General features: G+C 34.9%; 1 protein-coding gene across 1 annotated transcript; it reads left to right on the top strand.

The window, feature by feature from the left end:
* Window positions 1–1,380: 1,380 nt before the first annotated feature.
* Window positions 1,381–17,212, top strand: LOC129272061 (EF-hand calcium-binding domain-containing protein 14-like). Its single transcript, XM_064106246.1, has 10 exons — window positions 1,381–1,525; window positions 2,959–3,071; window positions 3,461–3,586; window positions 4,398–4,499; window positions 7,105–7,287; window positions 7,710–7,946; window positions 8,637–8,774; window positions 9,207–9,462; window positions 11,255–11,333; window positions 13,332–17,212. The coding sequence occupies exons 1-9, from the start codon at window positions 1,402–1,404 to the stop codon at window positions 11,320–11,322; spliced, it is 1,347 nt and encodes a 448-aa protein (XP_063962316.1). The 5' UTR covers window positions 1,381–1,401; the 3' UTR covers window positions 11,323–11,333; window positions 13,332–17,212.
* Window positions 17,213–17,593: the final 381 nt, after the last annotated feature.

Raw genomic sequence — 17,593 nt, 5'->3', positions numbered from 1 at the left:
GCAACTCCTATTTATGGCGACATAATTAAGAGGGTCCTGATCAGAATTCCATCAACCCTTAATGTGATGCTGTTGTCCATCACATCACTAGCCTAGCCTCGAGGCAACTAGCGCTGATGCAATTTATATTCATTTAGTCGTGTCTGGGATTCACTCACTCACTATTCATCCAGCGTACTGTATATGACCATAGACCTATTACGAATCATGTTGTACATGCTGACACAACATAAAATGAAAGGAAATTAAATTGACATTTCCAGTATTACATCGTCAATCCCTGTTTAATAGATTTGACTGAGTGTCGTGACATATTGATTTTAAAACTTGAATACAATTTTTTTACCTCTACATACATGTAGTGTGTATGATTTGTCTCTTGTATCCTGAAATCTTATGACTTTGTTTTTTTACCAATGTTTCATTCATATTTTGGAAACAAGACACAAGATTAAAGTCTAAACCGACCCTCTCCCCCCCCCCCCTCCCCTCTTGTGATACTTTTAGTCAAAGATTTTTGTTTTTCAGATGGTGAACTCTATTTTCTGCCTGCTGGTTATTACACATCACACTCTGCTTGTGTTGTTGAAACATTTTTTTTAAGAAATAATATTCAATCATTTTTTTTCATAAACTGTATTATGTTTAATTCTGACACCTTTTTATGTACTAGAATTGTAGTATTTGCAGTCTCTTCCAATTTTTTGTGTACCTTGCTGGCCTCTTACCAAATATACAAGTCATGTACATGTATATTTAGTTTAACAAAGCTATCCCAAGTTTAATTGACGTACCACACTTACCACAGCAAGCAAGCCTTATTATATGACATTGGGATTATTGTAATTCTGCGTAAAGTGCAATTGCGGACTGTTACTAGTTCATAGTATCCTCTCGTTAAAACAGAAAATACCTGGACAATTTCTGAATTCTGAAAATTGCTTGAAAGCTAAATAATGTAGTTCTTAATTGCTATGCTATACATGTATACCTTGAACAGACATTACATTCTCAGTACTTTTTATGAACAGACAAACAAAACATGGCATGTCAAGACTTTAAATACATAATTAGACATTTATTTGTGTGAAAATTTACTGAAAAACTTCTAGTTCTTTAAGATAAATAACTTATTTTAAATATCATATTTCATGACCCTGCTCACAACTATAACAACAAATGATGGAGTGGTCTACATGCACATTTACAGTCATGTAATTAGCATTGAAATACATGTAAAATGTTTTGGAATAGATCTATTTGTTTACTGTAAAAAAGAAGGTCTGGATATAACATCACAAGTTCTTCCAAAGTCTAATCTCAGTGTATCAGAATGTTTATATTCTGTCTTTTTATCTTTTTTTCTCGTATTTCAGACCAAAGCCTTGCTCATGTTGTGCAATGTGTGTACCTCTTGTCATGTTCATCTTAACGATGGGCTGTATGGTCATCACAGGAGGATTAATCTGGATGCATTTTAACCTCAAACAAGATCTAGATAACCTCAGAAAAACACTGGAAAAAGGTAGGATGTCTTGTCTCACATTGAATAAAAAGAAACCTTGCATGTTCCGTTTTAAAAGAATTTAATGCTTTTAGAAAAGGACACATTGTTCACTTTTTTGTCACACAAATGTATTTTTTTAGGGGGAAGGGCTAGGAAGGTTATTACAATGGATACCTGACCAATTGTATCAGTGTACTGTATTAATACACAGTATTGCCTCAATAAATCAAATCGAAAAAATAATACCAATTAAAATTACGATAATAACGCAGTTCTTATAGAGCATATCACATTATGTCATAACATCCCTAAGTGCTTCCAAAGGACTTTGGATATTATTACCCTGGCTCTAGCCCCGCAGCCTTTTACAGCGTGGTGGCATATCAAGGAATAAAAATTCTTGCCAGGTACCCATTCATCTCACCTGGGTTGAGTGCAGCACAATGTGGATAAATTTCTTGCTGAAGGAAATTACGTCATGGCTCGGATTCGAACCCACGACCCTCTGTTTGAAAGTTAGAAGACTAATCCACTGGGCCACAACGCTCCACAAGAAAAAATAAACAGGTTCAAACTTTAAAGATTATGCTGTGGGATGTGTAATGATATATTGATCATATACATGTATGGACACTACATCAGAAGTCAAGAATTATGTCTGCAACAAGCATCTTTTCACCACTAATCCCTGCCAATTTAATCATAAACAAAGCAGATTATTAGCACCTATACAGCAGGATTTAAAGGCACTGTGGATCTCGTACATACATGTACAGTAGTTTTTCCCCACAATTCTCATTATTTTGTCTATGATGAAAGTAGCTATTAGTGATATGAAGATGCTTGCAAGATTCCTGTATAAAGACTCAGCTTTGACCTTGATATGGTATCAATGGTGCCTTAATTTGAAATGATAATAATACATGAGATTTGTTTAGTGCACTTTCCATCTTGATTAGATGTTCAAGGCGCTTCAGAGCAGAACAAAAACTATTTACATATAATACACATCTGTACAATAAGGCAATCAAAAAGCATTCTTAAACAGGTATGTTTTCAGGTTGCCCTTGAAGGTGGTCACTGAAGTCAGGGTTTTCAAACTCTGTGGAAGAGAATTCCACAGGTTAGGCCCTGCATGAGCAAAGGCCCGTTCCCCGCATGATTTCTTAGCAACTGGAATTTGTAAGAGATTAGAAGATGAGGATCGTAAATTTCTTGAGGGTTGGTAATTATGCATCAAAGACTTATTATAACTGGGGGAAGTTCCATTGACTATATGAAAAATCAAAAGAAGGATTTTAAAGACTATGCATTCCTTCAGGGGCAACCAGTATTAAAAGAGATTTCAATATAGGGGTGATGTGGCTGCACTTGCTAGATAGAGTTACAATTCTATCATAAAAAATACTAGTTCATTGTGTTATTCATGTATCGTTCCTCTTCCTCTACAGTTGAGATAAAAGCTGATAGTGCTTCATCACAAGAGAAGACTATTGTTAGCCTAGAAACTGGGCTGGAAAGATTGGGCTCTTTCCCAGAAAAAGTAGATATTGCAGATATCAAAGTAAGTAAAAAAAGCCCTATTGATATTCCATTTTGGGTGCTTTCATTATTTGTGGGCTACATTCAATATTCTACAAAATTGAATAATTCTTTTTTTTTTATAATTTGCCCCCCCTTGCAAAAATTTGTATTGATCATTATTAGAAATACAATGTACCCCCTTTTAAGTGTGAAAAATATACATACAAATTAATTCTATATCTGTGACCCACCCCTATCATACATTGTACATGTATTTTGTATACAAAATCCTGTATATTCCCCATTGTCCTATTAACAAGAGTACAATCTATACATGATCTGTAGATAAAACACAATCTTTACTTCTCCATTTGTGTATTTGAGATATTTTTAATGTGTTAACTCACCTCTCTGTCTTTATACATACAGATTAATATATTAAACAAGTCCTTGAGTGATATACAAAAAAGACAAGATGAATTGGATTCATTAAAAACTAGGATAGAAAGTCTTGAGGGTAAAGCATCGTCTACATCAGCAGCTGAACTTCAACAGGTCAGTTAATATCATTGTCATTGTGGCATCATCACATTATCATCATCATCGTTATCATTGTCATCACCATCATCATCATCATCGTAATGATTCATGTAATTTGAATCAGTATCATGCATGTAATGTGTTTCATCATCATCATCATCAAACTCAAAATCATTATCATAATCAGCATCACCATATTGTTAATCATCATTACAATCATCATCATCGTCATCACCATCATCATCACCATCATCATCATCATCACCACCATCATCATCATCATCATCATCATCACCACCGTCATCATCATTATCATCATCATCATCACCACCATCGTCATCATCATCATCATCATCATCACCACCATCATCATCATCATCATCACCACCATCGTCATCATCATCATCATCATCATCATCATCATCATCATCATCATCATCATTGTCTGAATCATCATTATCAGCAGCAGACTCATCGTTTCATGTTTGGGTTGTTGTTAACTATATAATTTACATTTTCAAAAGCCGTTTTTAATGTTTGAAATATGTATGGGGTCTTTTTTAATGTAATTGTATTCATTAACAATTCTGCAATTTGGCTGTTAATAAACATTATATTGAATTGATATTGATGTAAAAGGAAGACAAGTGACAAAGATTGCAAGATCTGACATATGCATTAATTTTGAGCGCTTTAAGTCAAGAATAATCATACTTTTCTATAATTGTTTCTTTAGAGTTAAGAGAAAAAAGGATTTTTGTGTCAATTGATAGAGTAAATAGAGGTTGACTTTATTTTCTTCTCTTTTCTGTTTGTCCTCTTCCAGAATGTTGCTGAGCTAGGCAGTGAAATTGAGGATCTCAAAGGAAAACATGATGAGCAGGAAATGAAAATAGCTGGTTATGAACAAAAGATAACAGAATTAATGGTAAGATAGCAGTGTTCTTTTCAATAATTAATTTTCTTCCTTCTAGAAAGTAAGAGGTCTTAGGGTGTTTCAGAGGAATTAAAGGGTATTGAAAAAAAATGTGATTGCAATAGATGGATAGAACATTGCGGTCTGGGGCCTAACTCTCTCCTTTTGAAACAGAGTTGTGGATTCCAACCCTAGCGATGGCCAAATTTCCTCCTAGAAATAAATTGGTCCACATTGTGCTGGCGTCTACTCAGGTGAGGTGAATTTGTAAACAGCAGAATTAATTCCATGAATGCACCAAGTGCCTTTAGCAGTTGGAAGTATACCCTGGGTAAAATACAGTGCGTCCCCAAAAAAACTATACACTTTTGAAATGGCTGCCAAATAAAAGATTTAGCACTTTGGGGGAAAAGACTTAAAGATATGGAAAGCCAATATAGTCAACTTTCAAATGACACCAAAAAGTTGAAAAACTATTCATGCTTGAGCGAGTACTGCCCACTGAAACAAAGGGTATGAAAATTAGGGTGGGCCGGAATTAGCCTTCCAATTTCTTTCAGGTTTTTTGTTTGATACTTGCAAAGTTGAGGGTTATTTGGTGAATAAAAGATCAGATGTGATCAGATTGTTGTTTGTGAAAATATAATGCATTATTAAATTGAAATGTAATGCATGAGTGATCATGAATTGCAATTTTTAGTGCAGCATTTTGTCTTTATCATGTGGATCTCAACAATGTGTTCATGACAGTCAGAAGAGGGGGGTAATATGACTTACATGTAGGTAGGTAAAGTACGTTGATGGTATAAAGGTCAACAGAACATTTAGCAACCCCTCCCTCCATCTCTACCCCCTCCCCCCACTTCTTGAGAGACTAAGCTTGGCTAGGCTGGGCAGGAATTAGCCTTACAGTTTTTTTGAGAGGTTAGTCCTTTGGAACTTTCAAAGCTAAGGGTGTTCTGCTATTTATGAGTGAGATAAGGTTTGGTTTCTTAGGCAAATTTCATGAGTTACTAAATTGAAATGTTATGCATGAGTGAACAGGAATTGTAATTTTAGTGTAGCATATTCATCTTGTGGGCCTCAGAAGTGTATTCGTGAGAGTCAGATTAATGTGATGGTACATGTTACAAGCAACAGGCCGAGATATGCTAACTTGCTAAGACTTGGTTAAAAGGGCATTCCTCTTCATTTTGTCCTTTTACAAATTAAAAGTCATATGTACCCTCCCCTCTCCACCTCCATTTCCCAGCCCCCCCCCTCTCTCTCTCTTTCTCTGTCTCATTTCCTGGATAAGGGATTGTAGCCTATTCAAAACTTAACTGCCAAGTGACCGGTGGCTGATGGTCAGTTTTTTTTAATTAATGATTACCAAGAAATTTAATGATTATGGTGATTAATGAAATAATTTATTGAAAAAAACGAATGTTTGATTGGTCACATTGCACATTGAATGAGTTGATTTTCTGATGAATTGTTGATTAAATGATTGATAGGAAAAAGTTGATGCCCCAATTCAGAATTAATCATTAAATCAACATTCTGCTCTGGACTTCACGTGTACATGACAATAGCCATCAGTCTCTCAACAGGAGGGGAGGGCGGGAAAGAGGGAGGGGGCGGGGGCTGAATGTTCTATTGACCCTTGTTCCATCAACCTACTTCTCCCACTTAAGTCCTATCTCACCCCCTATTCTTCCGACTCCCATGAACACATTGCTGATATCCACATGATAAAGTTGAAATGCTGCCCCAAAAGAGATCCAAATGATAAAGTTGAAATGCTGCCCAAAAAGTGTAATTTATGTTCACTCATGCATTAAAGTTCAATTCAATAATTCAAAAAAATTGCTTAAGCAACCAAAACTGGTCACGGTTGATCATTAATTTATCACAACGCCCTTAACTTTGCTAGTTCGAAAGGATTTGCCTCTCAAAAACTGACATAAGTTGGAAGGCTAATTCCAGCCCACCCTAATTTTCATACCCTTTGTTTCAGTGGGCAGTGCTCGCTCAAGCATGAATAGTTTTCCAACTTTTTGGTGTTATTTGAAAGTTGACTTTATTGGCTTTCCATATATGTAAGTCTTTTCCCCCAAAGTGCTACATTTTTTATTTGGCAGCCATTTCAAAAGTGTATAGTTTTTTTTGGGACGCACTGTACAGTGTGCCATTGAATAGACAACTTGATTACCGGTGCCTCATATATTATTAGTAATACTATGGATATTTTCAAAGATTAGATTCTTGCAATCATCCACAATGTTTTTTACGTGATGGAAATTTATATTATTTGCACATAATGAAAAAAAAACAGCAGGAATTTTTGTACTTTTAGCTGCGAGAAGCAGCACAGCAGTCAGTTACAAATTTGCAATAAATTGAAGGAATTATGATTTGTTGTGGGATACTTGCAAGTTTCTTGGAATGTTGTCCAAGAGCCCAATCAGACCCATCATTTGTCATTCCTCTATTATGTTTCATACACTTCATTTTATCATTCAAATTTCTTAAAATGTACTTTTGATATTTGGATGTCTTGAATTTTCTTTTCCACAGTGTCAGAATTCTTTTTTTTTTAACTTAGGAATTCTATTTTAACTCTATCTTTATACAGAGTGAAGTAAATACTTTAAAGAGCCAAGTAGCCCTTTTACAAAATCCACCCAGCACTCCACCAAGCCCGGAGGTAGCCCCACCAACCACATCAAGTGCCACTACCAGACATTCTACCCCAGCAGAACCTGCAACAGGCTCAGGCAGCTCTATATCAGATCCACATTTTATTGAAATTCAAGAGGTACATTTATACAATTAAACTTCATATATTGATATATTGATGTATATTGATTTCATAAAAGTAATTCATTCATCAGTAGAGTAATATTTCAAGAAATGTTTAGAAGATTATTTCAATTGCATTTTTATGATGTGTTAATATGGCCTTTCTCAGTAATACTGTACTCTTCTACTTGGGAGCCCTCCGCGCTCCTTTCTTTCATTTTTCTCTATATCTCTCTTTCTTTTTTTCTTTCTTTTTTTGATTATTTCTTCCTTTCTTCTTTATTTTGTTTTTCTTTCTAGCTCCCTTTCTGTGTGCCATCTCTCTCTCTCTATTTCTCTTTTTTATTGTCTCTATCTATCCATCTTGTTATAATGTAGCTCCTCGTGATTCATACTTTTCCGGATTTCTAATAACACTCTTTTTTTTTGTTCCTACAGGAGATCTCAAGAATATGGGCTGCAGTCCATGAAGTCCAGAGCACTGCTTCCAATCTATCAAGAGAGCATGATGAAGTAGTTTCCTCATTGTCTCAGTTTAGACAAATGCTACAGAACAGTTCAGTTAATACTCAGTCTTCTGTACCAACGGTGGCGAGCCATTCAAGCTCTTCACCACAAAGTATTCAGACTGGCCAGTTTGATCTGGCACAAATGAAAGCAGATATTGAACTTCTGGTAAGTATAGAATTTGTAATTGAAGGCCCAGCTTTTATATTTATTATTAATGTTTATTTCTCACAAATGATGATTAAAGATGCTTGTAATTTTTCGTGGAAGAATGACTGGAACAATATTAATTAATAAGCAAAATCAAACAAGTATTTATGAACCAACTGTTTATTCAAATTGATTCGCATCTCCATTGAACTCAAATCATCAAGCATGAATTCATAGCACTGTGACAAAAGTGAACATCATTTGATGCGTTTCCAATTTACTTGCTAAATTATGCATCATTAATGCATAAAATCTACATAAACCATGGTTTGAAACAATGTATTCAAGACCACCTTTGTGACCCCGTCTTACAAAGAGTTACGATTGATTCAATCAATTGCAACTGTATGGAAATCCATCAGTGCCATAATTTTTTAGACAGGAAATATGCACAATGTCCTTTGTGAACAAAAAAGAAGCACAGTTAATTTTCAAGAAAACAATGAATGCATGAATATGCATCATCGATGGAAAATATTTTGAATAAATATGCATAACAGATGTTGACGTTGCTGGCCATCCATAGTTGTGGTTGATTGGATCAATCGCAACTCTTTGTAAGACGGGGTCCAGGACTGAGTGTCTGTATGATCCAAGCCCTCTCTGATACTACTTCATATGTTCTTCTTGTTTTATGTTCTATTGCAGAAGGAAGAATACAATAAGAGCATTGTATCAATGCCAGTAACAGACATCATTCCTGTAGGAGACTCCAGCAGTTTAAATACAACAGGGATGCGTTTATTAACTGAGAGGGTGACACGACTAGAGGAGAGGGTCAATGAGGTAGGTAATCATACATGTCATTACAGATCTTGGTTCTTTTTTGAGGTGTTTCATGTTTCAAGTGGTCAGTGAATTTCAACGACTAATTTGCTCTGAGCCAATCAGATGCAAGGATTTCGGTAGCTTATAACAATAGTGAAAATCACTGACCAATTATGCCTCTGCCCACCATAGATTGATATGTTTACTGATATGTTTATGTTTATATATATGTATGTATGTATTTGTGTATGTATCATTGTAATAGTATTAGTTGATACTCAAAAGAAGAAGGATATTTGCATTATAAAATGAAGAAAAAAAAAATTCAGAGAGGCTCTCTGAAATACTTTTTAGGTGAAAGTTGGATGCTCTGTATGCATGTTGGATGCAGAATGAGTATGTTCCACATCATTGATAATCATATTTATTGGTATTTTCTTGTTTTTCCAGCTCAAACCAGTAGACAGCAACCCTGATCTACTGAACATCAATGTGACCAACAGCATGCAGATGCTACTAGAACGCTCCTTACAACAATTCAAGGATGAGAACATTGCCGATGTCTCCGCGCTTCAGGAAGGTCTAGCGGCTGCAAGCTCGTTTGATGACGAGGTTGGGACTAGGATTGCATCAATCCAGGACCAGATCAGTACATTACAAAGAGAGACCTGCAAATGTACATCCACGACTTCCTCACCAGCAGAAGGTCAGTATGATGAAGGATATCATTAGCTCAATTTATTTTTGTTTCCAACCAGTACTAGAGAGGGCAACTTTTTTTATTTCTAGTATTTTCTATTTTATTGTTTTTTTAATTAATCCTATCTAAGCCGGGGTATTTTTGGGAGATCTCGGCTGTTGATCGGGCGATCATGCCAAAAATTGGCACACAGGTTGTCTGGGACATAATCTACAAAATTAGATAGTAAGTTTTTTCATGCAATTTGCTATTAAGTGATTATGCTAATTTATGCATAATTAGTATACAAAATCATACTTTTTCCTCAAACTCCCTAGATAAAGCTCCAAATTTTCTGATTTTTGGTATAGAAACTCTTTGTGATATTCTTAGCAAATGTACGTGAAAAAATTGCGATGTCAGATCAGTTTATTATGTATTGTATTGTTTTTTGCAATTTCTTACGTTTTTTTTTTTTTTTTTAACCTTTTGTTTTTCATTCTGTTTTTTTATGAACTGTGTTGAGGACTCTTGCGATCATAAACAACAAAAAATTAATCCATTTAGACCAGCAAAGCTAAAAATAATCATACATTTATGATTTTTGGTTGAAAACTAAATTTGCATTGACTTTGTACACAAAATCACATTTCTTAGCAATTTTTTTGTCAAACATTCACTTACAAAATGTTGCGTAATTTCGGAACCGCATACCAGGGTGTCGCACAATTGGTGTTAAAATATGCGCAAGACTGGAAAGTAAAAAGTCAGCGAGCGGCACGGTACAAAAATTTCGCATCGCAAAAATATTGCCCAAATCGTTGAGGGGGGCCTCCGAGGCCTAACCCCCCCCCCCCCCCCCCCCGGCCTAGATAGGGTCGAAATACTACAGGTTTGATCAAAAGCACATTTTGTCCACACAGATTGCTATATAAAGTAAGGACTGTATATAGGACATCAGAAACCATTTACAAAAAGTAACTATCGATTGTAAATATATGAAGTGTGTATTATAAGCAATTGGAGAATCAAAACGCGGTACAGTATACAAATAGCGAATAGGCATGAGTGCGATGGTGCGAGATTTCGCATGAGGTGAAAGAAAGATTCTCTATTCAACGAGGCCTTAGCCGAGTTGAATAGAGTGTTTCTTTCTTTCACCGAATGCGAAATCTCGCACCATTGCACGAATAAGAATATTCGCTATTTGTGTTGTACTGTACAACGCCTCGGAGTTTAGCGAATTTATGAAAAAACAAAGAGTTTTTCCTGCAGTAATCTATGAAAAGGGAGCCAAAATATGGAAAGCGAAAAGCAAAATCCCACAAGCGAACACCTCGGGCAGCATTGCGCATTTAGCCAGCAGGCTATACGCGTATTGCACCTGCATTTTTACCGAGCGCAATGAATTGAATCGTATTGTGACGTCATCTCCTAAAGCTGTGCAACGGTACATTTTGGACGGTACATTTTGGATGGTACGTCTTTCGTGCAACGGTACGAATGTTTGACATTCAGCCTCCCATTTGCTCGCGTACAACAAGCTAAGTAGGCGTTGTACAATATAGGCTGCGCTATACAATTTTATTGTATAATTATTATTATGCTTATTGTCTCTCTTTTTGCAAGACTGCCTGACAGTTCATGTATGTGTGTGTTGTTTATTTGCATGCATAGAGTGTGCATTTTACCTTATAATGTAGATACAGAGGAGGATGTAAATTGAGAAATTTAACAAATAAAGTGTGCATTTATCCTTTCAACTTCAAATATAAACTAATGTAATTTCCTTATTTTCTTTTTCTCCTCCATGATATAGGAGCTTTACCACTCATCACGTCATCGAGTACAATATCTCCAGTAGAAAGAACAGGTGGCAGCAGATAAAACCAGCCAGGGTAATTGTTTTTCTGTTCCGTCTTCCATATGGTCTCATCACAGTTACTCTACGACCAGTTCGTCTACTTCCCATTTTGTCTAATCACCATTTAGCCCATTGACCACTTTGTGTTATTTCCAGTTAGGCTTTTTCCATTTCATGTAATATCTGCTTAGTTCAATACCACTTAGTCTCCGTGGTTAGCTAATAATAATTATACCTGCATATATAGCACTTAACACTTATTTTATCAGAAGTCTCTATAAAGCGCTCTACAGTAAAGCAGCATAATTAACCTGGCTTTAGCAGAGCAGCTGTTACGCGCTCATGCGTTTCAAGGAAGAAATTTCTGCCAGGTACCCATTTACATGTACCTCACCTGTGTAGAGTGCAGCACAATGTGGGTAAATTTCTTGCTGAAAGAAAATATTGCATTACTGGGATTGGAACCCATGTCCCTCGGATTGAAAGACGAGAGGTGTAACCACTAGACTGTTCATGAATCAAAACAAAAGTGGAAATTAGACCAGTTGAGCATTCGACAAGATGAGAATTTAAAATAAAAAACTAAGTGGATATTGGATCAATTGTAGTGAAGACCAAATGCAAATAAGATAAATTTATTTAGCCCATATGGTATTTGACTATCTGAGAAGTAAAAAGCCAACAATTAGTTGGCCAAAATGAATTTTGAGATTTTTATCAACTTTTTAAAGTTTGATTAATTTGCCAAATTTGGATTTCAGGGTACTAGTACTAAAGGTAAACTTGCATAAGTTGGCCTTCCATAGAATATTACATGGTTCCCAGCCCTTCAGGGAAAATTATTTTACTTTTTTCCAGTCAGGGAAAAATCAGGGAATTTGATAAAAAATACCTCAAATCAGGGAAGAATGCCTCAAATGAGGGAAAAATCAGGGAATTTTGATCCGCTTAAAAGTCGAAAGCATGGTAGTCAGTCAGACTCTGTTATATTTTGTTGCATATCAAAACAACATCCATTGAATGACTGATTATGGTGGTACTAAAATTACATTATTGTTTTTATACTGAAAATACATGTAATTCACTGCAACAACTTAGAAAACATGCGAAACTGGGAATGGGTTTAAATAATTATCAGGGAATTTTTAAACTTCATCAGGGAAAAATCAGGGAATTTTGTTTTCATGAAAACCTGGGAACCCTGTATTTGCCTAACTCAAATATTCTATTTAGTCCAGATTAAGCAAAGAAAAATGTGTTGTACATATATATACCTCTAGACTTGTAAGTCGAACAGATTTCTGTGATCCTCAAAGATTTGACTAAGGGTGTGTTCAATTTCGATTTTCAAATTTAAACAGCAACATGCATTATGATTCAAAACTCAATTCCAAAACACTGAACACAAACACGATCAGCAGTGCACCGTTCAGTGTCGAAAATATAAAGCCGTTTATATGTTGATCGTCTTTAAATTTTCCGCTTTCATTAGCACAGCTTTATTGCTCAGTTTGAACCATCACAAGAAAGGTCAGTTCTGGCAGCTGTTTGTGTAGGCTTCCACTGCGAGAGCAAATTTATAGACATTTCAAAACGCAACTGTGTTCAATGTCGCATTTGCGATGCTCAAGGTCGTAAATTTGAGCTGATCGCGTTTACAAACGCATCTTTGTCGACGTTTAAATTTTCCTCCGAATCGTGATTTGAAAGATGTTTACTTTTATGAATGGGAACGAAGAACAATTAACAACCCTTTGTTTCTCATTATATCCATGTTTTTTAACCACGTTTTGAATCATGATTCATGTTGCTGTTTAAATTTGGAAACCGACATTGAACACACCCTTAAGCATTATACTAGTACTATATAAAAAAAAAAACTTTGGCTGGGGATATATGACATTGATGGGGGTATTTTATATCAAATATTCTGTTGAGTTGATAAGTGCGAAAAAGAGTACTACTACTTCTACGTGTACTTGGTGTTCATAGTCACAGTTCTAAATTACTTTTTTTATTCATGTTTTCTTAGATCAGCCGTTTAAACAATACCTCTACGAAGACTTTGCATCAACTCTATGAAGAAGTTCAGTGTGAGAGATCAGTTTGGCTTCGAGCAAGGAGAGTGGATCTTTTCAACAGAGTTCATTTGTAACAATTTTTATGAGCCAGAATATACGATGATGAGTGCCCATACAATTGTGGAAGAAACTGGATGAAAAAGAACATCATGATGTCAAGATGACCTGAAGGTTTAAAAGTGTTGTTTGGGATAGGAATGTCATTTTATGGCCAGGAGATGTGATATGAAGTGACAGCCATGTACATTGTATTACTGACTACAATCTCCAGTAATTACACCAAGCACGGAACCAAAGGACAATATTTTTGGATTTGTTGGTGGACTCCATATGAGAATGAATGTGCACAGTGAGGAAAGAACCAAATAGAAATTCAACGCTGAATGAGGCCCTCCATATACTTGGTTTGTGAGGATAAGGATTTAGTGAAATCCCAAGATGAACAACTCTGCACACTATTTCTTGTGATTTATTTTTGATTTGCAGATGGTTTAGTTTTGGGCAGGGGGTTAAATTGGATATGAATATAATCTTATGTTTTGAGGTGTATTTTTGGTATATTCTACGCATAAAAATTAAAATCATGAATGATTGCTCGGAGTGTGTTCCACGGGCCATTTGGTGTGGCACGTAATTATCGATATTTATTTATGAATCAAAGTTGCATTGATATGACTGAAATCCAAACATCAAAATACCATAATTCATTAGTCAAGCCAAATAAATACATCATTCTCTAACAAATTTTGGTTAAATGCAAATTTTGCTTTGGATATTTTGCATAAGCTGCTCTGATGATGATGTGAAGTCTGTGTGTTTACAATTTACTTCGATTTGCATAGTAAGTATCCTAACGAAATTGCAATTCATAATAATAATTGGCTTTTATATAGCGCAATACCAATCGATGACTGCTCAAAGTGCTTCACAATTATTATGAACCGGTCACTGGATTCATAGCTTTTTTAGCAGCATGTTAGGCGCATACTTGCTAAACCAACTACAATGACGGTTGTTTCCTAACATCTAATTCATGATTGGATTTATGTACATGTATACACCTGTATCTCTTTCTCTATTTGGTTGTACTGGTCAGATAATATGAAAGATGTATTTTGAAACACACAAAGAGATGCAGATTTCTAATTGTGAGAAAAATAGCAATATCAACCACACCTTCAAGGAATTATTTAAATGTTTGTCCATTTAAACCTTGGTGGGCAATTTCACCAAGCTTTTTTTTTTGTAAGTTACCTCAATATGCATGATTACACATGACTGGTGACCCTTTTTTAATTGAGATTATACCCCAAATTTTCCCCCTTTTTAAGATAGTAAAAGTGCATTTCCTCTGACTGTAATCAAATAGTGAAAGATATTGAATTATTAATTCAGATACTTTTTAACAATGATAATATTAGTCTATAAAGAGTGGATTTCAACTTAAGCCATTGGAAATAAAAATTTAATCTGATTTTATAACATGATCGAAGAAGGGGCCAGCAGGTGCATATCATAAAGTCATAAGCAACATATGAACAGCTTTATGAAAAACACCATGTGTCTCAATCTATCACACTGGATTGTGAGCTATACAATGATCTGGTAAGGTATTTGTGTATTAATAGAAATGTCTGAGAGTTTTCGTTCAAAGGTTATACCTGTATTTGGAATGTTGATTGAAATTTGTATTGATTTTATCTGAAATAAATAAACATGAGATTTTCCTAAAGAAGATTGTGGTCATTTCAATTTTGTTTACTAGAAATTATGTTAACAGCATGAAAATCATGAGCTTGGCAATGATTGATAACATTTTGTGTTTATTTGTCCTCCCATTAATAATTAACATTAAGAATAAGAAATTATTGAACGAGATTATTATTCAGAATTTGTTCTTTTTAATTTACATGAACTTATTGGTGTGTGATGAATAAAGTATAGAAGTGGTATATTATTTACAATAACTCTATAGACAAACTTAGTTTCAAATTCTTAATATTACTATGTTCAGTTGTCATTGTTATTTTTTTCAAAGCTATGCATAATATTTTCTTTCATGAATTTATAATTCAAATGTATTACGTGTACTTGTACTTTTAGCTTGTGAATATGTATTCAAGTTAATTTTGCAGGGTAAATTGGCTTTTATAGCCTGCTTTGAAAACAGCAGTAGCGGAGTGTCATTAAAAATCTAAATGAATAAACATGTCTGTGTGGGAAATTAGATTATATTGGAAAGGCAATTAGGAAAATTTGATCAGTAATAGCAATAGATCAACAGTGATGATTTCTGTTTCACTCATTATTTCGATGTACATTGAACCGTTGCCAATGATTTCATTGTCAAAACATATAATTCACTGTAAACCACAACATATATTATACACATGTTTATGAGTTATGACAGAGTTCAGGGCCCCGTCTTACAAAGAGATACGAATCTACGATTGATCCGATCAATCGTAACTCTAAGAGCCGTGGTGTAGTGGTTCTGACTCTCGCCTTGTAAACAGAGGGTTGTGTGTTCGAATCCCACCGCGGTCTAGCGTCCTTTGGCAAGGCGTTAATCCACACTTTGCCACTCTCGACCCAGGTGCTAAATGGGTACCCGGTAGGATGCGAAAGATATTGTATGTTTGAATTTGCCAGCGCCATAATGAGGCTGCGATGAATGCAAGGAATGCTCCCCAGGGAGTGGAAATTGTGCACTTTTCGTGCGGGATTGAAATGAATCCAATGACCGGGGTAATAATATGCTGTAACGCGCTTTGGGCCATTCTGGGAAAAGCGCTTTATAAAAATTGGCTATTATTATTATTATTAACTCTATGGAAATCTATCAGGGTCATAATTTTTTCCACAAAAACTTTGCACAATGTCCTTTGTACGCAAAGAGAAGCGCAGTGAATTTTAAGAAAACAATGAATGCATGAATATACATTGTACATCATCGCTAGAAAATATTTTGAACAGACATGCATAATAGATGTTGACGTTGCTGGCCGTCCATAGTTGCGATTGATCGGATCAATCGTAACTCTTTGAAAGACGGGGCCCTGATCTATTTGTTAGGTGATAGGTCAGGTGAAAGATTAACTATCTTTGATGTTGAATATGAATAAGTTATTTGATACTTCATGTATATAATTTAAAGAATACAAAACAAACAAAAACAAAGTAGCTGTAAATTCCCATAAAAATGTAAAAATACAATATTCTTGACTTGTACAAGATTTTTTTTGTATATTACCAAAAATGTAAATACGGCAGTCAGTATTGAATTATAGCAATTTTCTGCTAGTTTGAAACGTCTTTCGGGTGTGGGTGACAATTTTGTGACATAATTTGATCAAAGTTGTCATAGATACAGTAATAAATATTCTGTAGTTCTGAGAATGCATTTTAGAGAAGTTTTCTACAATGTTAGTGCATGTATGTAACACTAGTTAATAGACTGTAAAATCCAATTGATATACAAGATTGCTACATGTTCAAATTTGTTGTTATCAACATGTACATCATTCATATGCACAGAGAATACTGAAAATGAAATACAATGAACTGCAAAAGATATTTGATTATTTGATTTTTAGAGATTAATACATATTGCAGCAATTATCATACATTATCTTTTCAGTTTCTAGAATGAACTAATTTTTAAGCTGACTTTTCTAGTGCTTTTCACAATATTTGGTGTTTGCAAAATTATAATCTACAATTGTTTCATAATGCATGCACCACCAATGTTTTCGACCAATCCCTTGCGAATAAATGACATCACAATATTAAAGGGCGCAACTTGCGCGTTTGTATTATGAAATATCTAAAATGGGACTGTTACATGAACCTGCATTCATTTTTTGTCATCTGTTTCCTAATACAAATAATTTACCTGTTAAGCACTTAGAGAAGTCTTTCCGATTATATTAAGTGCTAACAACCAGATTGATAAATAATAAACTATGTAGAGCCTGATAATTTTTGTTCTTTAATGAATATTTAAATAGGAATTGCTTTGAATTAATTATTTGTAGCATTTATGGGTTGTAACAAAATTATATTTTTGTATATCATGTTAAAATGCTTGTTTATCATGGACCTTTAGCCAAAAATAGATAACTTAATTATTGGTTATAGTGAAACATATCGTGAATGATTAAAAGAAAGATTGATCTTCCAATGATTTTTTTTTCACTATTGAATAATTCAT

Source organism: Lytechinus pictus, chromosome 11 (assembly GCF_037042905.1).
Source record: "Lytechinus pictus isolate F3 Inbred chromosome 11, Lp3.0, whole genome shotgun sequence".
Lineage (NCBI taxonomy): Eukaryota > Metazoa > Echinodermata > Echinoidea > Temnopleuroida > Toxopneustidae > Lytechinus > Lytechinus pictus.
Note: the sequence above shows the minus strand (reverse complement) of the source record. Positions and strands in the feature narration are given on the sequence as shown.

Bases quoted from the DNA above. Each gene is read 5' to 3' on its own strand.
- LOC129272061 (XM_064106246.1), top strand. From the start codon at position 1,402: ATGTGTGTACCTCTTGTCATGTTCATCTTAACGATGGGCTGTATGGTC. The intron at 3,072-3,460 runs GTAAGTAAAAAA...TTATACATACAG, and splicing joins TAGATATTGCAGATATCAAA to ATTAATATATTAAACAAGTC. The intron at 3,587-4,397 runs GTCAGTTAATAT...GTCCTCTTCCAG, and splicing joins CAGCAGCTGAACTTCAACAG to AATGTTGCTGAGCTAGGCAG.